Source organism: Lethenteron reissneri, chromosome 22 (genome assembly GCF_015708825.2).
Source record: "Lethenteron reissneri isolate LAM-NWPU_2019-01 chromosome 22, ASM1570882v1, whole genome shotgun sequence".
Classification (NCBI taxonomy): domain Eukaryota; kingdom Metazoa; phylum Chordata; class Hyperoartia; order Petromyzontiformes; family Petromyzontidae; genus Lethenteron; species Lethenteron reissneri.
The window spans coordinates 8,625,731-8,653,502 of NC_083800.1; the positions used below are offsets into that span (position 1 = coordinate 8,625,731).

At 49.7% G+C, this 27,772-nt stretch overlaps 1 protein-coding gene across 3 annotated transcripts in view; it reads right to left on the minus strand.

The window, feature by feature from the left end:
* The window catches only part of LOC133345603 (disintegrin and metalloproteinase domain-containing protein 12-like), a 68,178-nt gene that overhangs the window by 11,872 nt on the left and 28,534 nt on the right, over positions 1–27,772 (minus strand). For 2 of the 3 annotated variants that reach the window (XM_061556518.1, XM_061556519.1), the window contains exons 9-18: positions 27,429–27,598; positions 26,795–26,879; positions 15,734–15,882; positions 14,978–15,155; positions 13,972–14,061; positions 11,977–12,172; positions 11,055–11,163; positions 8,998–9,193; positions 7,462–7,539; positions 5,940–6,057 (exon numbers count right to left, since the gene is read on the minus strand). In XM_061556518.1, coding sequence (XP_061412502.1) covers positions 5,940–6,057; positions 7,462–7,539; positions 8,998–9,193; positions 11,055–11,163; positions 11,977–12,172; positions 13,972–14,061; positions 14,978–15,155; positions 15,734–15,882; positions 26,795–26,879; positions 27,429–27,598 — 1,369 coding nt within the window. Of the gene's footprint in view, positions 1–1,341; positions 1,390–2,555; positions 2,589–4,178; positions 4,329–5,939; positions 6,058–7,461; positions 7,540–8,997; positions 9,194–11,054; positions 11,164–11,976; positions 12,173–13,971; positions 14,062–14,977; positions 15,156–15,733; positions 15,883–26,794; positions 26,880–27,428; positions 27,599–27,772 lie in introns of all 3 variants that reach the window. The other variant, XM_061556520.1, reaches the window with a different exon arrangement.

Genomic DNA, 27,772 nt, shown 5'->3' on the forward strand with positions numbered 1-27,772 from the left:
CGCGCGGGGAGACACCCGGGTTTAGCGTCAAGCCGAGAAAGCGGCACTAGAGTTAAATTGTCCATTACGAGTAACAAGCTGAGGCCCGCACTGAGAACCATCAATCTTCAGAAGGGGACATCCTCCCCGAAGATTCAATGCCATTGTCTCACCGTAGAGCAGGCCATGCATCTAGAAAATAGCCATAATCTGTTCCACGATGAGAAAAAAAAACCCATATTGAGTCTATGGACGGGCGGGGGTACCCCCTCCCGTTACGAACAGCGGTTTTTCAATCTCAGCCTCAGATAACCCCAGCCCTGGTGCACGGCACTCTGCTCACAGCGCTTGATAGACTGCAGCAGTGATTGCTGCAGACCCGAGCACCAGAAGCCAACAGGCCTTGCAAGTGAAGCCATAGCCTCACTACACATGTGACCAAGGCCTCGAAATTGAGCTTTCAATAAAATTAGGTTATTTTTTTCCCAGTTTACTCAGGAGTGACAGAATTAAATAAACAAACAATCTCTATATCTATGAATACTTCACTCTTGATTTTAAAACTATCTTCCTCTGTAAACTGTTATTTTGTCGTACTCTACATTACATCTGGGTTTGGCGATAAGGATGCTGACAATGTTTCGTTTGGTCTAATGCCTAAAATAATTATCTGGCTTTACCTACGCCAAGAAAAGAAATCTTCTTGAGATGAAGCATGGCTCACATTTTCATCTTCAACTAGCCATCAAGGTGAAAGTTGACCCAAAGAGACCACCGTCTAATCCAGCCACTGTTCTGCTCGACTGCCATTGCTTTGCAGCAAAGAGTGTTGCCCATTCTCTGAGCAACTCTGACATTTGCTGCAAGGAGGAAGAAGCATCACATTGAAACTAATCGTCAGTGTGTGATTGTGCCTTGAAGATGGAAGGAGGAAAGCATATCATTAGATTGTACCAGGGCATCAAACTGTGTGAACTGTAACTGATAACCAGAATCTGCTGAAAGGTTTCCCACTAAAACAGGATCTCAACATCAAACCGGAGAAATGCACATGGACTGTAAATTACAATATCTAAAACAAAATAGCAATTTTTCAAGAAGTTAAAATTAAATATTAACATTTCCATAATAATCTGCTTCATTGCTTTCTGTTACAGTTGCCGTGTACAAGTTTGATGCCCTGTGGCGTACAACAATTGAACATCATCATCACCATCATCATCACCACCATCGGCTCGTAAGACACAGAGACGCCACATTGTCCCTATGTGAAAAATCCATTGCAAGCTCAGAATGGATTTGGGGAAAAAAAATTAAGTGATCATCAACAGAGCAACAGGACGGGCATTCCACGAGGGTCACCTGAATTACTATTACTGTCCACAGAGTCGTCGGGAACATCTCGACTTCCTGAGGAGAGAGGAGGTCAGTGTGTGGGCGCCACGTTTTTCAACCGATGCGGTGCAACAATTCGCCCACGCGGCCCTTTTGCTCCCACGTGCCCTTTTGCGGCAAGATGCTCGGGTCACGCGAACGGTGCGAGGAAGCACGGCGGCGGAGGCGGCTCAATTACGCGGTCCCCTTCTACAAAAATTGCAATGCGAATCATTCGTGGCAGTTTAATTTTAAGTGTGTTGAAAGAGCACCAACAATGCGGTGATCCTGAAAGAACAAGCTCTAATTACAAAAGAACACATTTCTTCGAGCAAACCAATTTCAAACAGAATGACTCCTGGGAAACGCACTACTTTTTACAGCTTGCAGTAAACTTCCTTTAACTGTGGTGGAGTTTTTTCCCCACGTCCTTCCGAGAGCCACTGTGCTTGCCCACACTAATTTCAAGCTCTGCAGAACCTCGGTCGTAGGTCCTTGTTTGAAAACTGCGGGACGGAGCGTCATATAGGGCAGGTCGTGCATCCTGCTGGCCAATTGGACAGTGGCTTACTGGCCAATGAAGTCAAATAAAAACACACTGGAAAGTAGCCAATAGGTGAGAGAGGCATTGATCACCCAATGCCACTGGACTCAGCCACTTCCTGTGAGCAACGCCCTCCACCCAACCTCCTAACAGATGGAGGTAATAATGGGCATGCCTGTACTCCCTCACCCACAAACCCCCCACAGTACCACTCACATGCCCTTCATTAGTTACGGTACTCCACTGAGCCCATGGATCAATGCACAACCACCATCAAAGTTCCATCACATTGACATGAGAAAGGGCTTCCTTCCAAAACCTAACTGCAAGACGGTGCGGCGCAGCATTAGCGCATTAAAATCCCACGCGAATACAGAGTCCACAAAGCCAAGATTCTGCGACGCGCTTCCAATCCTTTAACAAAACGCCGCTGTGAGAATTTATGGACAAAAGGCATTACGCGGGGATTTTTGTTTTTGGAGAAGGGAGATCATGCCATGTGATTTTTTTGATGACCTTTTATCAAGGTACATTCGACACTTCATCATAAGGTCAATCCACCACCACCACAATCATATTAAACATGGGGGGTAAAAAAAATCAGCCCCCACTTTTAATAAAAAAGATTATTGCAGCATCGGCATGCACACATGGGTACCTGGTACACTCCGTAGGTTAGGAGTTTTGGTCACTGTTGAAAAAACAATTTTCGAAGAACGTTAAGAAAATCTCAGCGGTTTGCATACGAGATGCAACGTGTGCTTACACAGCAATACGGGTGGACAAAAGCCTCCCCACGCTGCATCGGTCATCGGGGTTTTGTTTTGTTTTTACCATCCTGCACTGTACTGGTCAGCACAGGTTTGGCGAAGGGGGCAACCAGGACCGATTCAGATAGCACTCGCCACTGATGTTGGTTGGGCCATGAATTGAACTAAGGCCACCAAATTCATAGCACAGCGCACAATAAATCTCTGCGCCACTATGGTTCACCCCTGTAGTTATTTACTTTACTAATCACTCCAATGGGTGCGCACTCACACTGCGCGCATTTACTGCGCGCACGCATTGCCATCTTCTCGACAGCCAACTAGGCAACTGAACGATTATGCAGTGCATGCTTAATGATAAGAAGTCGTTAAATTAATATGCAATTACAGTTATGGCATTGCTAATGTGAACAAAGCTGGAAATGTTTGCGGATGTTCTGTTTTACATCTCATGAAAATTGAATGAATTAAAACAATTACTGTAATATTACTGTTGCTTCTGCAGGTGTTTCTGTGCGATTTTACAGTAGCACTTCGCAACAACTTCAGTGATATGACCAACTTCATGGTTTTGATTTTAGTTCCAATGGTCACTTTGCTGACAAATATAAACCAAGCCCTGTAGAATTAACTGGCACTGCCTAAACCACCACCCCATAATCGTAATCATCCCACGGACGATACTGACACCAAATTCATAGGTGGGAAATAAAAGACCCTCCTCATATGTGTGACTGCGACCACAGCTATTAATCCTGGGGCCATAAAACTTCACACTGCCCCAAATATAATTTTTGAATGCGGTGTAGTTACAATTAAACAACTCCCAAAGCAATTTTATCGGCTAAATCACTTACAACCCAAGCTCTCCTCATTGCTCTTCACAGGCCATACAAATAAATTCTAGATTTGAAGCTTTCGTGACTGCAAGGATTCATATTCTTAGGTTTTTTTTCGGTAAAGTCACGTAGGTAAAAAAATTTAATTCATAAAAGTTAAATAAAAATAAAATAAAAAATCACGAGGTTTCGGAGGCAACACAAGCTTCCGTCTTCAGTATATATACAAGGACTGTTTTCTTGGAATTTCTCTTACTTGATACAGCTATCGTGCTGTGACGGTTCCACCTGAAGACGGAAGCTTGTGTTGCCTCCGAAACGTCGTGATTTTTATTTTATTTTACTTTTATTAATTTTAATTATTTACCTACGTGACTTTACCGAAAAAAACCTAAGAATACATACAAAGAAAGATTGTTATTATTATCATCAGCCATTACCAATTCACTGCTGGATGAAAGCCTCTCCCAAGCCATGGGCAAGTGATACAATTAAGGGGGTCAGGTGTCAACCTTGGGCCTGTGGCAACACATTGGGAACGGTGCGTGAGTACCTTCGTCATTACCACCAGGCAACGAGGTCACGGGGGGGGGGGGGGGGGGCTGCTGGTGTGCGTCTAAATGTTCACTACGGGCGTCGTGTCTGCGGTTATGCGGGTGGATGTGACCTCACCGTGACCGCTACCGTGGGCTGGCGTATTGACACCAACGACTGCGGACACTGATCTGCTCTCGTCTAGCGTTGTGGCGCGGTTCGTGGACGGGTAGCCCACGTACGAGCTGTTCTCAATCACTACTGATGTGAGGTTTAACGGAGGGTAGCCTGCCAAGGAGATGTGAAACAGAAGAGTGGCGTTAAATGTGCACCCGCGATGGGCGCAGGATGTGAAGGAGCACAGGCCGCCTCCCAATGAAAATCATCCATTGCTTGCTGTAAAAAATAACTACTTATTCGATGCAGCAGTAAATAATGACGGATGGTGCTCTGTTTCTTTTCCAAAATATATTTTTCAGATTTGTGTTGGTCAATTTTCAGATGCGAGAGACGTCTGCTTGAAACGTCGCCCAAGCTGCGGCATTAATCTTCATGTCGCAGCAGTGACCTGGAATGATGTGCGAAACATCGAAATACACAGACGCGCAATAAAGAAATACTGTTTATGGTTCAAATACCTGAAAGAAAACACGTGATTGCACGGTGGTGCCACAATACAAATTGCAGAATGAAAGAGGTCGTGTAGGATGGATAGACAGGGTGAGACATCAGTTTGTTTTGTGGTCAAAATGGACCATGCAGTGATGGTGGGTGATCCATTCATGTACAATCATCTGCCCACCTGCAAACAAAAACAAATCATGACTATAGGAAACCAGGATGTCACATTGCACAAACATGGTACATGATTCCCTTCGAAATATTAGTCCATGGGCCAAAGCAGAACTCGGTACCACCTATAGTAAAACAACTTCAGCCGCACCGATTAAAAAGTTATTTACGTGATAATCCTCTCATTAACAGTGGTTAACACAAAGTTCACTACTGTTGGCCAAATAAATACAGTGGGATAGATAAAGTGACATCACCTGAGGTGGTACCGACAAGTTAAATATGTGGCCTTGGCACATGGGCAATATGGCCCGACATGCAAGCCATTAAAGGAAGTGCCACAATTCCATTCCAGGTGGTATTGTGTTTTAAAACACATTCATAATAATTCTCAAAAACAAACTCAATGTGATGATTAGGCCAAAGATTCAACAAATGCCATCTTCGGACAATCACCCTGGTGTTGATTTCACCAAACAGTCTGTGGCACACTGGAACACTGCAGTCCCTGGTACAACAATGAAATGTCAGCAAGGCCTGCAAAGGAAACATGCACTCGAGTTTCTTTTTGGTCGGTCTCAAAAGAGTTAACCAAAAACCCCACTTCAAAAGGTGAACGATGCAGTACATTTTCAGAGCAAGCATCACTTTAAACGCAGGTTGTAAGCAAGATAACGATATTAACTCACTTAACATTAAAAGCACACTTCTTAAAACACACAACAGTCAAGTACGTTTGAGCAATAAAACCAACAGGAATAAAATAATTCCGAAAGGATAAACAATACAGAATAGTTAATACTGTAGGGTCCGTCAATGCCTTCATAATCTTTTTTCTAAAGATTAACAAAAATAATGATAAAATAGAATAATAAAAAACGTCTCCAGTACACATAGATAGGAGTATGCACAACTAAACAAAGAACATGATAAAAACAAAAGGACAGGGCAACAGCAATGGTACCGGGCCGGCAAAGAATTCGGCGAAAAAGCTAGAGGGGAAATCGCTGCGGTGAAAGCAGAAGCAGCAGCTCCGACGGCGGCGGCGGCGGCGGTTGCCGGCAGTGGTCAAGCGGTGAAGCGGTCAAACGGAGCGGCGAGGCTTACTCGGTGGAGTGGGGCTCCAGGGAGAGCCACCGTCCAAGCTGCCCCCGTTCCCTGGACTGGAGCAGTTGGGAGGTGCCCAGCCAGCATCGCAGTGGCAGTTGTTGTTGTTGTTGCAAACCTAGCCAATGACAGGCAGGCGGGCGCAGCCAGGTAAGCGAGCGCACCGTGAGAGCGCACGTCATCGACGTTATCGACGCATTCAGGACAAACGTGTCCACCTGCTGCAGCTGGCACAGGCTGCGGGGCTCATTCGTTGCTTGTGGCGCCGAGGCAGAAATCCCACATGATCGTGTAGGAGGCCAGCCTGTCCATAAAATTATGTTGACTAAAGGCTATGTATAGTACAACTGCTGCGAGGGCTGTTGCAGTTTGATAATTGAAGTCGAGGTGTTTAAACACTCAAGTTATTAAGATTAGAAAATTATATTTTTAAAATCTGGACACAGGTTTCTAGGTTATCGCAGTACACAAGGCGATGGTGTGTTAACTAATAACAATAATAATGTCAACTTGTAACACAATATTCGCTCACTCTACAAGAGAGAGAACGACTAAGAGGCGTGTGGAGCCACACAAGCAGAACGGCAGCCACGCAGTGAGCCGGCACGTAGCTGCCTTTGTCTCCCCAGTGCGGATGTTTACATGCCACACCAGACACTCATTTTGGGCCAAGTCCACCGAGGAAGGGGTAGAGGACATGTGTAGACCACCAGTTACGAACGATGCACACGGGCCAGGGAATTCCGCCTGAGTCACCAGTACCTTAGTGCAGTGCGGTCAACAAATGCCAATACCAGTATGGCATTTTACAGACTGGTTGGGCAAGTGCTGCTCACGAGTGCCTATTAAAGCTGACACGATGCACGAAGAGGTGGCGTGCCTATATTCATATTCTTAGGTTTTTTCGGTAAAGTCACGTAGGTAGACTTTACCGAAAAAACCTAAGAATATGGATCCTTGCAGTCACGAAAGCTTCAAATCTAGAAATAAGGTGGCGTGCCTCCCCATTAATGATGTCGACACACCGCACCAGGAACTCATTTAAGGCTGAGTCAACCTAAGGGAGACACGCAGGACCAGTTCAGATATCACTCGCCATTGACATTAGCCATTGGCAGGAAATCAACTCGGGTCACTGCGTTTGTAGCGCAGTGCACCAACTGGTGCACCGCTGTTTGCGCACGCACAGAGACCACACGCACAGCAAGACTGCGTCTCAACCTAATTACACTACGCAGCATGACAAGTGCACGGCGATGTACTAGCTCAGCACAAAATCGGCGGTTTAAACCGAATACCTGGCATCACGACAGCAGCCTCGGTAACCCCCAATAAAAATCAGCAATACGCTCGTACAATAATCTGGGCTTGGCCCATGCTGGTGCCCTTTTCACGCGTTCTCTTACAGCCCTCGCGAGCCTTTGCCCCCAGCTGTGCTCGCTCTGAGCCGAGGCTGTTACTACGAGCGAGGTCCATAATCGCACAATCGTGGGGATCAGTGGCATTAGCAGGCAAAGCGTACCCCGTGACCGCCGCAGTAGTTGTTACACGCCTGAACACCGAACACCGACACTTTCTGGCATTCCTGGTTCAAGCAGGCCTGTGGATCAACAACAACAACAACAAAAAGGCACTTTGGAAAAAGAACAACTGCAATACAACACCAAGTCCAGCCAGAGTGCATTTCTCCAGCCGAGGTTATTATGGACGCGTATGGAATCGATGGCAGGACAATGGTGGCTGGAAGAGCTGCCAATGGGATGTTCACGTGGCTTTGAACCGACACGCGTGAGCATGCGTTTGATGAACAAGCAGCAGAGCGTGGCGTTAAATCTTAATTTCAATGACGGACAATTTATCAGACGCATTAAGGAGTATGGACACACTCATGGACATCGTCGCATACTGCACACTGTATATATAACAACATTAGTACACGCTGATGATTCATAGAAAAAAATAATCATATTATTTTTTTTAAAGCAGAATGTTATTTCAACGCAACTAAAAAGCCATTGATTAGGCAGCCCACAAGGCTTCAGGTCTATGATTTCCCTTTGGAATTGACACAACCTGGACAGGTTTCAAATCCATTGCTACTTTCCAGCTAAAACTTTTTCCCAATAATATAGTCGTGCTTTGCTCTGAACTTGTGATCCAAAGCTAGTCATTACCAGAGTTTACAGTAGTCAACAACTCCGGACTTTGATGAGCACGTAGACCTTAATTGTTGATCCAAGATTAGGAGTCTCTACATTGCCGTGGTTCAACAGCTTCCTGCTGCGCAATAAACCCCTTTCAATCATCACCAATGGTCGACCTTGATAATGAAATGTCACGGTCCAGTTCCTCTTACCCACGAGGCCTCAATAGCCCTGAAACAAAACCCAAGTATTGGCTAGTTTTAAAACTCGCTGCCATATTTGCATCATTGTACGGATGTACACGGTCACGTCACTTGTTACATTTTTAAGTTACTTGTGTGACCGTGTACACCGGGGTCACATGGCCTTACGTGCAAATGGCTCGTGGGGGTTATTTGACCATACTTCACCACAATGGTCAGTGCAGGTCGGTGAAGGAGCACAGACACTAGAGTATAGAAGTACAGTACAACAATTGCCCTCTACTTTCCACCACATGGCTTAACCGCCACTTATATTCCAGGATCTGACAAAGTCGGGCGCATTCCGGGTGATTTGGTCGTAGGCGTTATACAACGAATTGCGCGGATTTCCTCTGAATCGTATTAATGGAGCTGGCTAAATTTCCCTTGGAGCAGATGTTGGAAGTCCACCTGAAGAGGACTCTCAGGAGTTAACGATCAATTTCCGTTCCTGTAAAGCGTACCAACAAAGCCACGATACAATTTCCCCTGCTGACAGCGCACACAAATATCCCAAGCATGTTTAACTGCAATGTCCATCGTTACATATCTAACTGTCTGGAGGTGACCGAGCTAAAGGCAGGCAAGTGAAGAGATAAGTGGAAATGTGAATGTATAAAGAAAATGACAGCTACACGGTGCACGCATCGGTGACTGTGGCACTGCTGGTACCTTGTCCTCTCCGCACTTGGTGCCCGACAGCACGTAGCCCGGATCGGGCACGTCGCTGCCCAGATTGAAGTAGGTCCCGCGGCACTTGTGCTGCACGTTGCCAATGGTGATGCTCGTGTCGATGATTTGCATGTCCCAGCCGACGATAGGCTGGCCCGTGCCACCCCGACACAGCAGCTTCCCGCACATGATGTTCCTGCGTGTGCGTGTGGCATCGCAGCTTCAGTCACCATCCAGCATGGGCGGATGGGTGTACGTTGAGCTTCTTTCGTGCCGTACTTAGCTAACCGTGATAATCGGAGGCGACCGTGGATGTGTTACACCCCTCGCAAGTGAGGGTTTTCTACAGGCACTCCGCTCTCCTTACACATATGTAAACACTCATTCATGGAGTTGGCTAAATGTCCCCAATATAAGGCCACAGAGCTTGGGAGATTGTTGCTATTGGTTCTGGCTGCTTTGAGAAACTGTGCAGCGCGGTACTAATTTGCGAGTGTATTACTGATGAATTATTTCCATTGCTTGAATGTTATTACCACAATCGTTGTTACAAGAAACGTATCTGCAAGTAAATGACCTCCACAATTAACCCCTTCCAATCGTCACCCACTAGTTAGATTTGTACACGAGGGTTCAAGGTCCACTCACTATCTCTTTTCGCACCCTACGCCACTCGTTGATTACATGCGGACCCCATTAACGCCTTCAGGGAATCAATTGCACTTAAGCAAGTATAAAAAAAAGTCCTGACTCTATGAATTGTTACAATCTGAGATTGGTTTCGAGTATAGTGCACTTTAGTGACTGCAGGGGGTCATGTGAATGTGTTACATACAACATCTACGAATGAAAATGAATTGCTTCTTACACGCACGATTTTTGGGATGTATCGTGCTCCGAAGAAGAAATTGTAATCAATGAATGGCTGCATAGTTACACGTTTAAACAACCTTGCTGTTTATATGTGTAACGATGGAACGTCTTCACGGATTAATAAAAAAATTAGATAATCGGCTTTCAAGGCCATTATTGGACTTTAACATCGATTTTGTAGCAAATTTAGACCAATGTAATTATCATTGGCAATTTCAACAGTTACAAATGAGAGACATTTCATTTTATGAAGAGGTTTTTCTTTCGGCCAATTATATTTAAAGTGCAATGGAGTTTAACAAAATGACACTTTTCTTTACTTTTCTGTGTTTTAGTTGTTGTCAACTGTCAGTTTGGTCAGGTTCAGCCTCACAGCTTTCTAGCAAAAGAGCCACACGTGTGGACAATAACCTGCCCTTGACCAAACCACCCAGAATGTGCCGTAGCATTGTGGAATTGTGAGCAACGGCTTTGGCCCACTCACAGAGAAGGGTGCTGTAAAGTATGAATTTGCGCATGGAAATACAAAATTGGCAAGAATGTGCCCGATTCTTGTCAGATCTCAGAAGCTAAGCAGGTTTGAGCCTGGATAGCGCGTAAATAGATCGTCGTGCAAATAAACAGGTTGTGGAGTTCCGCGATGGTAGGCAACAGAGTGCATTGCAGCAAAATCCGTTGTGCTTAACTTCTATGCTCCCACGTTTATGCCTCCCGCCTTCACTATCCCGCACTGAGCAGCGTGGTGAAGTGTGGTGAAATAAGCCCCATTACCTACGTGGATTAGGGAGGTCCTCATCCAGCAGCGGATTAACAAAAGGGCTGTGCCTGTGAACAACGGTAAAACTTCTCTTCATCAGTCCCTTAATCTGTGGACTGGAGACTGTTACTGCAGACTCATTATGTGCAGCAGCAGCAACACTGCCCGCATACTTGGGCAATATAAATAAATCGCCCTGTGATCATTTTTTTTCTCAGGGATTAATTCTTTGGGCAAAATGGGCGGTGGGGAAAAGAATGCCTTAATAAATAGAAAACAACAAAAAAACACCTCCAAGAGGCAAACACAACGGGGGGCCATTCACGTTGCTCAACTATCGGCTCGAGTGACGGCAGCGCGGCTGCGGCACCGCTCATCGCTCGTCGCAGGGGGGGGGCGAGGCCGAGGGCGGCGCCTGTTGTCTTACGCGGTCAAGCAGGCGACGTAGGCGCCGGACTTGTCACGGCCACAGTTCCCAAACTTGTCCCCGTTGTCGTTGACCACCTGATAGCAGAGGTCTTCGGCCGGCTCGGATTCTGCGAGGGGGAAAAGGAAGAGGGGGTGGGGGGGCGGGAGATCGCGTGCAGTTATACAGAACTAAGAAAGCCTCGAGTTATTTGGCGCTCAATATAGAGAAAGCCCTGCAGATGTGCATATGCACGTGAGTATGTGTACAGCTCAGTCAATCCGCCACTGGATAAGGGTGTACCCCAAGCTGTTCGGGGTCATGGAGGTTTTATTTGACCATACTTCACCACGCTGGACAGTGTGGGTTGGTGAAGGCAGGGGACATAGACGTGGGAGCTTATAAGTTCAGATTTTTCTTAATTTTCTTCTGCTGTCCACCAAGTAGCCTCACAGTCCACAACACTTGGTGGGCGCCCACCCAAGCGCTATCCGAGATACAACCTGCTTAGCTTCCGAAATCTGAGACCGGGCAAATTCTGGCTGATGAAGTCATAGGCTCATGGGCCACATAAACATCTGGCCAAATCTGTCGAAATAACCTCCACATCTCGCCCGTGGGTCCTGGTGCAGTTGCACCGCTTGCACTCGATAGCTACACCACTGAGTGATGGATCGCGACAGTGTCCGATTGGCTCGTTAGGGCAGTGGCATAGCGTGGGCCGTCGAATAGGCCCAGGTGCAAGGAATGAAATGAGCTGACCCTGTCCAATTTCCCCCCACCACTCTCCGTAGTCCGGTGCTTGGGCCCATCCAGTTCGCGGGGCCTGCTGCCGTCGCACCGCCTGCACACTTCGATAGCTACGCCACCAAAGCAAAAGGGGAAAACGTGCAATGGGGGATGGGGGGGGTGGGGGTTGGCGAGGGACAGCCAGGGGCATCACCTGATCCCCACAGCTGCTGGCACTGCTCGGCGAGCGTGTTGCAGATGCCCGTGTAGCAAAACGCCGCACCGCCCTGGCAAGGGGAGCCGCTCTTGAGGAACACGTTGCCCGGGCAGTTGGGGTTGATGCCATCGCAGTACTCGGCCAGGTCGCACTCTCCCATGATGCCACGGCAAAGCGTGTGCTCGCTCAGAATCTGTGCGCACGAATGCACATGAACCGAAACACTTTAATGCAAAGACCTCCTCCCCCCCCCACGCATAGCCAGTTATAGACCTTTTTGGGGCAAGTGCTGTTAGTGAGCACCTATGAACGCCGGCACGGCAGACGAGGGCATGGGTGACCGGCAACATGCCCGGCCGCCTTTGTCTCCCTAGTGTTGATGTTTACACGCCGCACCAAGTACCCATTTTAGGTTGAATCGATCTAAGGGAGGCCCAGGACTGGTTCAGATAATAGTCACTGGTGTTGGCTGTGAACAGGAATTTAACTCAGGTGGCCAGTTTCGTAAAGCAATGTTGCTAACCACTATTCTACCGCTCCTCTTTAATGCATGCAAACGCATGCAAACATGCGCAAACACGTGCGAATTCCAATACACAAGAATGCAGGCACATGCATGTACACACGTGCCAATACATAGGAATGTGTGCACACACACGCTCACACTGCAGGATAGGTCTCTCATGCATATCGTGATCTATGTTATCCACGAATCCCTGCCTTTAAAAACCCAGAATTCGTGGCATAAGCCATAAGATGTGGGAAAACTGGTTTGTGGCTGTAGGAGGAATACACCTGGATAAAGGCGGCTTATTCATTTAATATTCTGGAAAATATTCCAGCATATTTTTTTGCATCCGGATTTCATTTCCAGTGTTTTCTTTGGGGAGTCTGGGATGAGCACGGAACAACCTCACATGGTCTATGATGATGTAAAAATAATAAATTGATGCATACGTTAAATACATTCCATGAATAAATAGTGCACCGATAAGACGGAATGAAGCTTGGGAACAAGATATCTAGTAAATGCGCAGCCCTTTCGTCAACTCACTGCTGGATGAGGGCCTCCCCATGTCTTGATGGTCATGGCAACACTTCGATTATACTTTACCACCCTGGTCGGTGCGGATTGGTGAAGGTGGGGACCAGAGTTGCACCGATCGACAATGGAATTTTCTGCACTGCCCTCTGCTGCCCACTGCATAGCCCCTCAACAGCAGCCTATAACGCCGTTTTGTGAGGACTAACCAGGCTTAACTTCACTTCACTTCCAAAATCTGCCAAGAGAGGTGCTTCAGTTATCGCTTGCCACTCATGTTAGATGTGGCCAGCAACACCACTCTCCTTATCAAGACAAAGACCCCCATTGTAGCCATACAGACTGTTGGCGCAAGTTCCGTTAACGAGCACTTAATAACGTGCGCGCAGCGCACAAAGCAGCGGTATTTTATCTTCTTCTATATTTATATAGCGCATCAGCTCGAGGCGTTTTGCATAGCTTAAAAAGTGGAAACAAAAATCGAGTGATTTAGATGGCAACGGCCTGAGAAATCAGTGACCGTAACGGAGGGCACATGGGGGTCACCAAAGGCCAGGGAAGGAATGGAATGAGTGGAGGGACGGGAATGAGTGGAGGGAAGAGGGGAGGGACGACGAAGGGAATGAGCAATGGAGAAAAGTTATGGGAAGCACCACGCCTGGCCACCTTTGTCTTCCCAGTTACGATGCTTACACGCAACACCAGCTACTCATTATAGGCCAAGTAGGCCTTGCGGAGGCCCATGACTGGTTCGGATATCGCTCGAAACTAACGTTATCCCTAAATGGGAACCAAAATCAGATGGCCAGTTTCGTAGCATGGTCTTGCTAGCCAATTCCCTACTGCTTTTCCCCACACACACGCATGCCCGCACGAGCGTACGCACACACATGCACGCACACACATGCACACACACGCACACACACGCACGATGTAACAAATGCTCTCACCTGGCAATCTTTGCAACACAGCCCTTCGGCACACTGTGCACCTTTCTTGAGCATACATGTGCTGGCATCGCAGCACACATTGTTACATTCCTGGTGAAGAAGACAGACGTTGTTTATTTATCACCGGGTAATAGCCAATTTCTAAAATATAACATTTTACAGGGTAAAATAACTATGAGTAACAAAAGTTGTAAATAACAATGTACAACAAGTTGTGCACACTATAATAACTTTAAGTGATCCTAACGATGTTGTTAGAAACTGATAGCATAACAGTAATTTTACGTCCATTGCAGGACCCTCCTCAGTCTTGAAGCCTTCCTGGACAATTAAAAAGGATGACACTACATATTCATTGATAGATGGCTCCCAATTCAAGAGAACAGATGCCACTGCAACAAATGATGATGATGCTGATGATAATAATAACGTTTTAATTTCTATAGGAACACCTGACCCAAGACTCTTTGAGCAGGGTGCTGCATTCGGATGTTTAGCCAATTCCACTTGTGAGTATTATTCATGTGGTAGGCAACCAGAGTACTTAGAGAAAACCCATTCGTATAAAGGGTGATCATTCAAATCTCAAGAGACAGTGGATTCAAGAATCCATTTGTTGTACCAACATATTTTGGCCACCTTACAGACCAGCGGGTTTGGGAATTTCACCAACCCACCATCACCTCCAATGCGCTCCATCGCAGTCGTGAGCGTGAGCCATTGGGCCCGGATTTTGCCATTTCAAAGGAAGATCGTTGTCGTGTTTTACTACTAGGCGGCAGACCAAAACGATCAACTCGCCGCACTTGGAACGCCTCGTTAAACGACGGGTGCCCGCCTAGGATTGAACTCGGGATCTCAGCGGCGCCAGCTCAGCGATCCAACGTAGGCATAGGCTCCCCCCCTAAGCCCAAGTGGCCAATGGCATCGTCACGGCGAGCTGCCGTGCCCTGCAGGCGGCAGTGCGCACAGCGAGGCTAAGCGCGCGGCTCGTGAGACGGGGTACCTGGACTGTGCCGCAGTCGCACTGCTCGCCGACTTCCACGTACTGGTTCCCGCAGCGCGGGCCCCCGTACAGGTCGCCAGGGCCTGGCACGTTGAAGAGACACATGCCTACTCCCTGCTGGAGGCTGCCCTGCAGGTCCTTTCGACTGCACGTGCTGAACACCTGCCCAGGCGTGAAGCTGAACGCGCGTATGCACGCACAAAGACAAAGATCCCCTGTGTAGCCTTAACAGACTGTTGGGGCAAATGCTGTTAGCGAGCGACTGTCAAGGCCGGCACGGCACACGAGGTCGTGGGTGTCCAGCACCGCCCCCCCGTCGGTCTTTGTCTCCCTCGTGGCAATGTTTACATATTGAACCAGGTACTCATTTGAGGCTAAGTCGACCTACGCACACAGGCACGTGTGCACGTGCACTTAGATACACACACACACACAGAGGGTCAAATCAAGTCAAGTAGAATTTGTGCAGCCAGATGAGAACTCTAAGGAGAGCAGGATGAGTCTCATTTGCAAGAGTGACCTGGGTTGTCAAAATGACAAAAGCAAAACAAATAAAAGTACAGTAATGAAGCAAATAGAACCAAGTGCAAAAAAAAAAATATTAAGTGAGAAATGAAATATATTGCACAAACAAAAATGAATGTTCAAAAAAAACGTTCCCCTTTCGCGCAACTTGGCTCGGACAGGTTACGTTTAGACCGATCGCAGCACAATCACAACCAAGTTACCGAAGCAAGAGGGAAATGGGAAACATACCCGGAGGCAGGCTCCATGATGCAGCCGCCCTTGTTGGCGGACGCCGAGCAGACGCAGCCGCGCTCCGGCATGTCGTGGTTCATGCCCAAGTTGTGGCCGACCTCGTGGGCCATCGTGGAGGCCACGGCGAGTGCGCTCGTCGAGTGGTCCTGGCGGGAGAGGGCACCCGACAATGGCGGCGCTTTCACCGTGCCCCGCGTAACCGCGCCGCGCTTGCAAGGCCACCATGGCGGCGGAGGAATAGCCATCGGGCGCAACTGCGTAGACGCCACGTCTACAACACTCTCTCCGTGCAGTGGGGGTCAGGCGGTGCCTCTGGCTGCCAGCGTCCTCAGCCCCAACACACTTTGGCCACACCAGACGCGCGACTTGTTGCACAACCAATCGCTCAGATGTGGACAAAGCCGTTGCGCCGATGATTAAGTTGCACAATTTCGAGGGAGAGTTAGACGCGCAACTGATAGTTCGGGTGCGGAAGCGCCTTTAGATATGGTCCAGATTCCTGGGCGATAAGATTTATTTTAGCTATAACTCTGCATAAAATTCTACCATTAATTTTCAGATCCTATCTCTATCATGAATTTTGGTGGCCATTTGCGAAGTGCCAATCATCAATGTACTTTTTACTGCTTTCACACTTACACCCGCTTGCCACGAATTATTTTCCAAATCATTTCCCAGAGTTCCATGTATTCAATCTTCAGTTTAGAATCGTTGTTTCCTCAGCCACAACATGTTCCTTTTGGTTTATGAAAGGCCACTGCCCAAAACGTCGCCCAGTTGTCCATTCTTTTTCTTTTGAGGCAATGTTGTTACTGATGAGTGTGTTGAGACGTTTTGTCAATTGTGTTTGTGCACCACTGCCAAAGAAGCATTGGCAAATTAAGTTTTTTAAGTTTCATAAAATGTGTTATTAGTTCTCCGTTATTCTTTTAACACTCAATCCAACATACAAATGTATTGTGCCACCCCATCCCCATGCAAGCTGTTGCTTTATTTGATGACATCCAAATGAACATTTTGCTCTTTTAGATTCGATTTTTCCTGGCACCAGACACAAAAGGGGGAAATCTTTTGAGCGTGGCAAACGGTTTGTAATATTCTGAGTTTAGGTAAAAGTCAACCTTTGGCCGTGAATTATTAACATCATGAGATCTGTTCCACAAATCTGGCAGACAGTGTGCTCGTTAAATGTTTTTTAATCAATGAATTGTCACGGAAGTGAAGATTAATCTCAACTGATGAACTTTGACCCTATAGGCAAAGGCAACTACGTACATGTACGGGTTACAGCCATTTGTCAATCCACTGCTGCATGACGTGCTCCCCTAACCTCCAAGGTAGTAGTTATTTGGTATTTCACCACACTGGTCCGTGTGAGTTGGTGAAGGTGGGAAGCATAGACACATGTGTACGTATGTATGCTGAACTAGCCAACCATGCTAATCAGAGGTGCAGAAGGATAACAAACTAAACAGAGCACAGAGACATTTTCTTGCACTATCCTCTGCTGCCTCTCCAAGGCCTGGAAAACTTTTCATGCACCGTGGTCGCCCATCCACTCACTATCCAGGCACGAACCAGCTTAGCTCCTGAAATCTGACAAGATCGGGCGCATTCAGGGCGATATAGTCATAGGCTAGACAACCATGGCGACCGAAAGTTAACCTGCATGTTGCATTAATTATCACACCACAATTTCGAAACTATCACAAGCTGATTCGCAATAGAAGAGTGGGGGAGCGCTGGTGGTGCAGTTCACGAACTGTGCCTGGAACCCGGTGACATGAGCCTCCCAACCAAGGACAATCCAATGGCCTAAATTGGTACTTTGAGCATTTAAAAACAACAAATCTCATCCGCAAAAATGTATATATATGTAAAAGGGAAATTTGTGAATGTGTGTCTGTTCAAAATGTTTAGCATACTTCCCGACATGCAACAAACTTGAAATTTGGCATGTGTGTAGCTTCCAGACGGTACACAATGCAAAAAGTAAAAATTAACCCGTAAAAACAAAGTTTTTCACTATAAATCCTTTATATGCGTGGCAGCTAGAGTCCTCTCGTCCTCTGGTTTGAGATGGCTGCCACCTATGGGTCAGATGATTGCCTGGCACCATTAAGCAATTGGTAATTAAATATTTTAAAAAATTCCTAAAAAGTGTAAAATTTAGGAAAAAAAATTTCACGAAAATGTATTGTCACGCACAACGAGTCTGTGTGGAAAATGTCAGCTCGATTGGATCACGGGAAGTGGGTTAAAAAACGACCGAAAGATTTGCACGGTCGTAAGCGTGCAAGCAAGCAAGTGAACTTAATATAAAGGATTTAATAAAAATAGACTTTTATATTTTGGGGGGGGGGGGGGGAATGACCATGAAGTGCGTGGCGTCAACCCGCATACAGGACGATATCTGGTGAGCGTTTGTGGTATCGATTAAACGGGAATTGGCCATTTCTAAAGAAATCTACAACCTTCGATTCCTTTGCTCGATTTAAAGAATCGAATCTTGGCGCGCGAGCGTCAAATTTTTTCCACAGCGCGTTGGATTTTATTTTAATTAATGAGGTAATGATAAAAGTTTGCTTTTCATTTGTGTATGTTATGTTTCTAAGTTTTGAGAAGTTTTTAAATAGATTTTTCCCCCGGGCAACGCCGGGTATTTCCCGCTAGTATGTATATATTTTTAAGCGTAGTGCAAACCACTGCATCACTGCATGCAGCTTATTATAATATAATACTGAACAAACCTGTTTATTGTGAGTGGCTACAACAGTCACAACTCATACGCTACGTCAGTTTTGACCGTACCGTGACGTGCAGAACCTTGGAGTTGTGATTGATCCCGAGCTCTCATTCTCATCACATGTCTCCCAATTCTCTAGAACCTCATACCTCCACCTGCACAACATCTCCCATAACCACCACTTTCCTTACTCCATCCATGCATTAATCACACATCAACTCGACAACTGACAACTCTCTTCTGTAGCCTCCCAAAATCTCTCAGATGATCCAAAATGCCACTGCCAGATTGTTAACCCACAATCGTAAACGAGAACACATCACTCCAAAACTCCACTGGCTCCTAAATCAGTCCTGGGTCAGCTGCAAGATCGCACTCTCCGTCTTCATAGATCCTCGATGCACTTGCGCCTGCCTCTCTCTCACCTCGCATCTCACACGACTCCCCTCCATGCTCTCTCGGCTGCTCCAGCAACCAAGGCTCTCTCCTCCCGTCAATGTTTGCTCAGTGGGAAGTCGCTCTTTTTCCTCTGCTGCCCCCAATAGTTTGGAGCTCACCTTCCCCCCAGAAATCCGTGCTCTCAACTCCCCATCTCGATTAAAGTCTAACCTCAGGACTTTCTCTCGATTCAATGAAAGTGCCACCGCTGCTCAGGATGCACGTTACCCACTCAGTTCTGTACAGCTTCTTCAGATGCAACTATATTCAAATGCCTTACAAATAACACTGGTATTGTTTCAGTTAACGGAGCCATGGAATATTTCTCGCTTGTCAGCAAATTGTATTGCTCGCTAGAATATCATGCAATTGTAGAGGTGATACGCGCTGGGATTAAGGATCGTATGCACAGTGCGTGATGATTGGCTGTGTAGGTGGTGACGCGCTGAGAGGGAGTGATCAGGTGGCAGCGCAGTGTGATTGGTGGAGTAATGTTAACACGCGCTGGGGAAAGCGGATCGTAGAGAGAGTGCGTCGTGATTGGGTCTTTAAGGAACGACGCTCACGTCGACGCCGCGTCAGCTCCGTCCCTCGTGAGCAGGGGCTATAAAAGGGGATGCACACAGGCGTAAGGGCAGTGTGTAACCAGCGAAGAAGGAAGACGGGGATGAAGACCTAGAGCCCTGCGGTACCTAGCCCCGCTGTCCTAAGGGGACCGGGACTCTGTGTAACCCAGAGGCGAGTGTAGCGGGTGTAGCCATAGGTCTACACGAGCCGAATGTACTATGTGTAGCCAGGGCATAGGGCTTACACGAGTCGAGTGTATTGTGTAGCCAGAGGCATAGGGCTTACACGAGTCGAGTGTATTGTGTAGCCAGAGGCATAGGGCTTACACGAGTCGAGTATATTGTGTGTAGCCAGAGGCATAGGGTCTACACGAGTCCAGTGTATCGGGTGTAGCCAGAGGCCTAGAGCTTACACGAGATTAGTGGAGTGTGTCGGAGGAAGAAGAGAGACCACACGTTGTATTGTGATACCTAAAGGATTTAATAAAAGTGTGTTACCCGTCAAGAAGTTCCTGCCGTCAATTCCCATACTTCAACTGGCGTCAGAAGTGAAACGGTCCTCCAAGCATGGATACAAGGAGGAACCGTCGGACCCACGGGATTGACCACGAGGACAACCTCGACGACGCGGGCCAGCGGGCATCAGGGGGTGAGGAAGAGGAGCTGCCCACGGGGCAGGATCCACCGACGGCGCCGGTCGAGCGACGGGGGACTGACACCGTGCTTCGCGAGGCACACTCCCGTCTGGCGGAGCTGCTGCTCGCCGCCGCGTCCATCTTGGCGGAGATCAGCTCGTCGGGAGGAGCGGGGACGGCGGCCGACGTGCTACAGGATCGCCCTGCAGATTCCCGCCAAAACGATTTGGCGATTCCCGCCATTTCATCCGCTCCAACTTTTGGCGGGAACGGCCATCACCACGTGGCAGCGGTTCTCCATGCGCGGCCGCTGACGTCACCAACGCGCGCGGCGGACCGCCATCACACACCCGCCACTGGGGCCGCCATCTTACACACCGACGGGGGGGCAGAGAGGAAGCACGAGGAGGAGGACGACTTTATCTTTCAGCAGCGCCTTCCCACGTTGTCAGCATTCAAGGCGGAAGGCGGGGATTGGAGCCAATTTCAGCGCAGATTTTTGGCGCATCAAGAGATGTCCGCCTGGTCCGACGCTACGGCACTGCGGGCACTGCCTGCCATGCTGGACGACAACGCGCTCGCGGCCTTCACGTCCGCACGCAGGTCGGACCGCTCCACGCTCAAGGATGCGCTGGCTCTCATGGCCAAAGTCTACGGTCCTCCCTCGGCGTGCCGCCATCATTTCTACGCAAGACGGAAGGCGGACACGGAGACCGTGCTCGCCTACCGCACGGCGTTGCTCGCTCTCGCTGACGCCGCGTTCCCTCGTATGGACGAGGAGGGCCAAGATGCGATGGTTTTGGAGCAGCTGCTCAAGTTGGCGCAGGACCTGGGGGTCCCCATCAACACGGCCGACGACACCGATATTTCTTCATTACGGGTCGCCACGAGCATGCAAGCGCACGAGGTCCTTCAACGAAAGCAGGGGGTCGTCTGCAACGCTGCCGTGGCCTCAACTCCGGGTCCGGTTGACACCGTGCCCCAAGTCGTCAGCCCACGAGAGGACGCGTTCATCGCGGGACGAGCGGGGGACTGGAGGTCGGGGGGTCGTTCGCCTCTGCGAGCGGCCCGCAAGCTGGAGCAACCGAGATCTCCGACTACTGTCATCACCTGCTATAACTGCGGCCTTCGTGGCCACGTGGCCTCCGGTTGCCGCGCCCCACGTCAGCGCGCCATGGGACCTCGGCTGGACGACGACCAAGGCCCCAAGTCATCACTGCAAACCCCGGCAAGTCGCGGCACCTCACATGCTTGGCCCGCATACTCGACACGTATGGGTCGTCGCGTTGCGACGAGGGAGAGCCGAGTAGAGTTCGGGGATTCGGTTCGGAGAGGGGGGTTCGGCCGGGACCGGGGAGACATTAAATGGTCGGAATTGGGGCACAGAATAGTGGCTGCCTCAGCGGGTTCATCCGTCGTTACCGGATCGATTGATGGGGTCGAGGTCAGGGTGTTAGTGGACACGGGGGCATCGGCGACTATTATTTCGGATCTCATTTATAATATTCTCCCGGTACAATGTCGTCCGCTTCTTCCGGTGGATGTGCCATTTTACGCCGCAAACGGGGGATCGTTGGGCATTATCGGTCAGATTAGGGCGTCAATTTGCATTGGTGATATCAAATTGTCGGGACCCGTTTTCGTTTCATCTTCCCTGGCGGTTCCTTGCCTATTGGGCACTGATTTTTTGGCGAAAATGCCCATCAAAATTCTCATTGATCAGCGTTGCATTGAACTACCATCGGGTCGCCGTATTTCATTTTTGACGAGCCCTAATGTAATTCGGACGGCGTGCGCTACCATTCAGGCGTTAGCAACACAGACCGTGCACGTGCCCCCGGGTTCACAAATGTTGATTCCCCTCCGGTTACGGAAGCCATGGGGGAAGGAGGCCTCGGAACAGGCCATGCTTTTGGGTCCTTCTAATAGGGCTGTTGGAGGTCTCGATTTATCGGTGGCTCACACTTTGGTTGGGGCAGACAGGGATCCGTTTGTCATGGTTTTAAACGCTGGGGCGCGGCCGGCCGTCATTCAGCAGGGCACCGTGCTGGCTCACGCGGCACGGGTCCCTGCGGAGGAGAGGCTGGTTGCGCAGGCTGATCCGAGCCCCACGAATAGCGTACCATCAAAGGAGGACCTAGATTGGATTGATATGCTGTGCGCGGACTCTGACGATTTGTCAGCGCTACAGTTGGGTGCGTTGCGCGGGTTGCTGATTGAATTTTCGGATGTCTTCAGTAAACATAAGTATGATATCGGATGCACGGACCTGCTACGCCACCACATTGAAACGGGCGATGCGGCACCGGTCAGGCAAAATCCCTTCCGACTGAGTCCTGCTGAGAAGGAACATGTTCAGTCGGCAGTTAACGATATGCTGGAAGCCGACATTATTTCGCCTTCTTCCAGTCCTTGGGGAGCACCTATTGTGCTCGTTAAAAAGCAGGACGGGTCCCTGCGATTTTGCGTCGATTTCCGCCGCCTGAATAAGATCTCGGTGGCCGACGCGTATCCGCTCCCCAGGATGGACGAGTCTCTCGACGCATTGTCCGGTGCGCGATACTTTTCGACTCTTGATTTATTGTCCGGATTTTGGCAGTTGCCACTCGACGAGGAGTCTAAGCCTAAGACTGCATTCCGGACTCCAGGGGGCCTGTTTCAATTTAACCGGTTACCCATGGGACTTCACTCCTCTCCTGCGACGTTTCAGCGTCTTATGGAATTGATTTTGTCGGGCTTGCAGTGGGAGACGTGCCTCATTTACCTTGACGATGTCATTGTTTTCGGTAAAACGTTCGAAGAACACCTCCAGCGATTGAGAGGGGTGTTCTTGCGAATGCGATCGGCTAAATTAAAGTTTAAACCGGCCAAATGCCATCTTTTTCGTAAATCCGTGAGGTACTTGGGTCACATTGTCGACTCTTCGGGGATTTCTACCGATCCTGCGAAGACGGACTGTGTCAGTTCGTGGCCGACGCCCACGTCAGTGTCAGACGTGCGCAGTTTCATCGGTTTTGCTTCGTATTATCGCCGATTCGTTGAGCACTTCGCCACCATTGCAAAGCCCTTGCACGCTCTAACGGCAAAAGGAGTGAAGTTCCGGTGGGGACCGGAGAAGGAGGCTGCATTCTGCTCCCTCCGGGACGCCTTGGTAAGGGCCCCACCCTTGTGCTATCCAGACTTTGAGAGTCCCTTCTTGCTAGACACGGATGCTAGCAACACGGGCATTGGGGGAGTGCTGTCCCAAGTCGTTGGAGGGGTCGAACGGGTGGTCGCCTATGGTAGCAGGGTGTTGTCGCCGGCAGAGCAGCGCTACTGCGTCACCCGTCGTGAACTACTTGCCATTGTTTTTTTTGTACAACAATTTAGGCCATATCTCTATGGTCGTCATTTCACGGTCCGGACGGACCATGCGGCGCTCCAGTATTCATTACGGGTTGCCCAGCCCTCGGGCCAATTGTCGCGGTGGTTGGAAGTCCTCCAGGACTATCAGTTCACGACTACGTACCGTAAAGGGTTGCGACACACGAATGCCGATGCCCTGTCGCGGTTGTTGCCTTGTCACAAATGTGCGTGCTTATCGGGATCGGCGCGCTGTAAACCTCCGGTTACGGAAGGTAGGGAGGCGTTGGTTGCGACCGCGAGCACACCAATTGGGGATGGTCCCGCTACCCCAGGGGGTCAGGACTCGCTGCTCTCACTGTCGTTGATTGAGTGGGGCCGTCTCCAAATGGCGGACAGCTCCCTGCTGGCATTGCGCCGAAAGACGGAGGGTTCCGAAGGTAGCCACGACCGAACTGGCTCCTACGAGCTTAAGCAGGGCCTGTTGATGAGATGGGACAGTTTGTCCCGGCGGCATGCGATTGTGGTGCCTTCTGCTGTGAGGGGGAAGGTTGTCTTGGCCGCACACGAACGCCTCTTGCATTTGGGAGTTAACAAAACGCTTGCCCTGCTTCAGCGTGACTATTATTGGCCGGGAATGGGGGGTGACGTGGTGAATATTCTGAAGGGTTGTGTTGAGTGCGCCAGACGGAAACCACCGCCCGTGGCAGCTAATCCACCGCTGCAATCTATTCAGGTCTCGCGCACTAACGAGCTCGTTGCACTCGATATTCTGGGGCCCTTTCCGGTCACGCCTAGGGGTAATAAGTACCTGTTGGTGGGGGTCGAATATTTTACCCGGTGGCCTATGGCGTGGCCACTCGCCAACCAGTCGGCGGTGGCTGTGACGGACGCCTTTGTCCAGGGCTACGTCCTGGACAAGGGGGCTCCCGAACGCTTGCTGACTGACCAAGGGAAACATTTTTCGAGTAAATTACTGCAGGAGGTGTGCGACCTGTTGGGTACCAAAAAGGTGCGTACCTCCCCGTACCACCCGCAGACGGACGGGATGGTGGAGAGGCTTAACAGGACATTGACCTCTATGCTGTGCCAGCAGGTGTGTGAGTCGCATGTTGATTGGGACCTGCAGGTCCCTGGGGTCCTTGCCGCGTATAGAATGGCCCCCCATGCAGCTACGGGGTTTTCCCCGTTTTTTCTAATGTACGGTCGGGAAGCCGACCCGCCCATGGAAACGCAGCTGGGTCTGCCCGCACCACGAACTAATTCTAAATTGGCAGAGCATATTAAATTTAATATTCATAAACTGACAGAGGCAAGGGAGGCCGCACGGCTTAATTCGCGGGCTCGCCAAATTGCGAACGAGCGGTTGCGGGCACGGAAGGTGTCCGTGCACAATTGGGAACCAGGTGACAAGGCCTGGCTGCATTGCCCTCAGGCACCTTTGGCCACGTCGCCTAAATTGTTGAAGCCGTGGCGGGGACCCGTGGAGGTCGTGCGGGTGGCACGCCCCCAGTGCATTCAGATAAAATGGGGGAAACGCCGTTGGTACGTCCACCCCTCCCGACTGAAACCGTTCTCGCCTCCGTATGGCCTCCCCTTGTGTCGTGAGGGCCGAGCATGTGACGTGACCGACGACCCTGAGGGGGAATTGTCCTTGCCTGCTCCTCACATGTCTCCGCCTGATCCGCTCCCAGGTGTCTCGGAACTGACTGCTGCCGACCACCGGCGGCCGGATCTTCACGGCGGGGCCGGTCCTTCCAGACCCGACCCGTGCCGTCTAGAGCTGCCGGAGACACCGGACGGTCGCCAACGTCCCGTTCCATACGACGGACCGGCCAGACGGACTCGCGCTAGGTCGCGCTACTTTGTGTAACCTACCACGTGCGGAGTCGAGGCAGCCGGAGCGCCTCGGCACTGCGTGGGTCACAGTGACACTTGGCGCGTTCGTTTTACGGTGTTCGCTTTTATTGTGTTGTTCGTCGGGCTGTATATTGCTTCATATTTAAGGTTGTGTTATGTTGTTGTTGTTGTGTTACGGGGCACACTGGGATGTGGAGTTCTTTATTACTGCGTTGCGTTATGTTGTGTTGTAGGTTAACAGCCGGGCCGGCTGCAAGCTATGTGGGAGGGGGTGATGTAGAGGTGATACGCGCTGGGATTAAGGATCGTATGCACAGTGCGTGATGATTGGCTGTGTAGGTGGTGACGCGCTGAGAGGGAGTGATCAGGTGGCAGCGCAGTGTGATTGGTGGAGTAATGTTAACACGCGCTGGGGAAAGCGGATCGTAGAGAGAGTGCGTCGTGATTGGGTCTTTAAGGAACGACGCTCACGTCGACGCCGCGTCAGCTCCGTCCCTCGTGAGCAGGGGCTATAAAAGGGGATGCACACAGGCGTAAGGGCAGTGTGTAACCAGCGAAGAAGGAAGACGGGGATGAAGACCTAGAGCCCTGCGGTACCTAGCCCCGCTGTCCTAAGGGGACCGGGACTCTGTGTAACCCAGAGGCGAGTGTAGCGGGTGTAGCCATAGGTCTACACGAGCCGAATGTACTATGTGTAGCCAGGGCATAGGGCTTACACGAGTCGAGTGTATTGTGTAGCCAGAGGCATAGGGCTTACACGAGTCGAGTGTATTGTGTAGCCAGAGGCATAGGGCTTACACGAGTCGAGTATATTGTGTGTAGCCAGAGGCATAGGGTCTACACGAGTCCAGTGTATCGGGTGTAGCCAGAGGCCTAGAGCTTACACGAGATTAGTGGAGTGTGTCGGAGGAAGAAGAGAGACCACACGTTGTATTGTGATACCTAAAGGATTTAATAAAAGTGTGTTACCCGTCAAGAAGTTCCTGCCGTCAATTCCCATACTTCACAATGTTGAAACAAAGCAACGAACCAGTAACTTTGAACCCAGGGCCAATGAGTCCTGCAGTGTGGTATTATTTGGCACCCACAATTCTTCCTGACAGCAGGCAGGCAATGGCAACGGACAGGCTGAACTTGCCACAAAGGTGGCAATAAATTAAAAACATATTTCATTCATGGAGGAGAAAAATCAACTACACAGACCTGTACATCTGTAGTGAAATACATGTGCTACATACATTATACAAAAAGCTTAAGTTATGCACTTATAGACTGCGGAGGCAAGTGCTGCTCGTGAACATCTTTGAATTCCATCGCGGCACATGACGGGGTGGGTGGCCAACAATTCGCCCCTCCACCTGACGTTTACACTCCACACCAGGTACTCATTCATGGCTGAGTTGACAAACACACACACACACTCCACACACATATTACATAGTTAGATATAAAATTAATCATTATAACTTACAATGGAAATTCCTCCCGAGCGATCTTTAGTGCACATGGTTGACACAGGGGCCATGCCGATGGCCGAATCGGAGAAGACGCCTCCACTGCACGCACAGACAACAGAGGCTGCACTGGTAAGATTCCTCACCACTGGACTTGTCAGTCGCGACATCCATATGAACGTACGCTTGCACGAACACTCACAATATGGCAACTTACCTGTGCAGCCCTGTTGACAATCCACTGCTGGACAAGGGACTCCCCAAAGTATGCGGGTCGCAGGGGTTATCTGACAACACTTCAAACTGGCCAATGGGTTTGGTGGGGAGCATAGTCGTGGGACCATAGTGCAGTACAACACTGGATTTTTCTGCACCACCATCTGCTGCCCATAACTTAGTTCCACAGCCGAATGGCCAATTCGCAAGGAGTTCGAGATTGGGAATATCAGTGGAAAATCTTAACTGACTGTTGACAGAAGGCCTCGGCTGCAAGAAGGGAGGTGGAAAATCTTAACATTTCACTGTCTAATTTCCTACCTCCCGCTACAGCTGGGCTCAACGACGATCTGTGGCCCTAAGAGGCTAAAGTGGCGCAGCGCAGGGTATGCGTGTGTGGAGGGGAAGGCTGCGTGGAGGAAGGCAGCGTCTTACGTGAGGAGATGAGCATTGTCATTGTGCTTGCGGGGCAGAAGGTTGGTCATGCGCCACTCGAGGAAGCGGCTGAGCGTGTCGCTGGCGCTGTAGTCCCGGACGATGAGGTCTCGCACGTTCCACACCTCGACGCCGACCAGCGCGATGCGCACGTTCAGCGGCTTGTAGTACTGCCGACGACGCGACAAGGGCCGGTGTGTCGATGGTCACAAGCCGGGCCAAAAATCTCCTGTCACTCACATGAGCGATGGGCGGTGCCCGTCTCCATTGGAGACCCTACCCACCCCCCCACCCCCCACCCCGAGTGTGCGGTGGAATATCCACCTGTCTATGGCAGTGGTCAG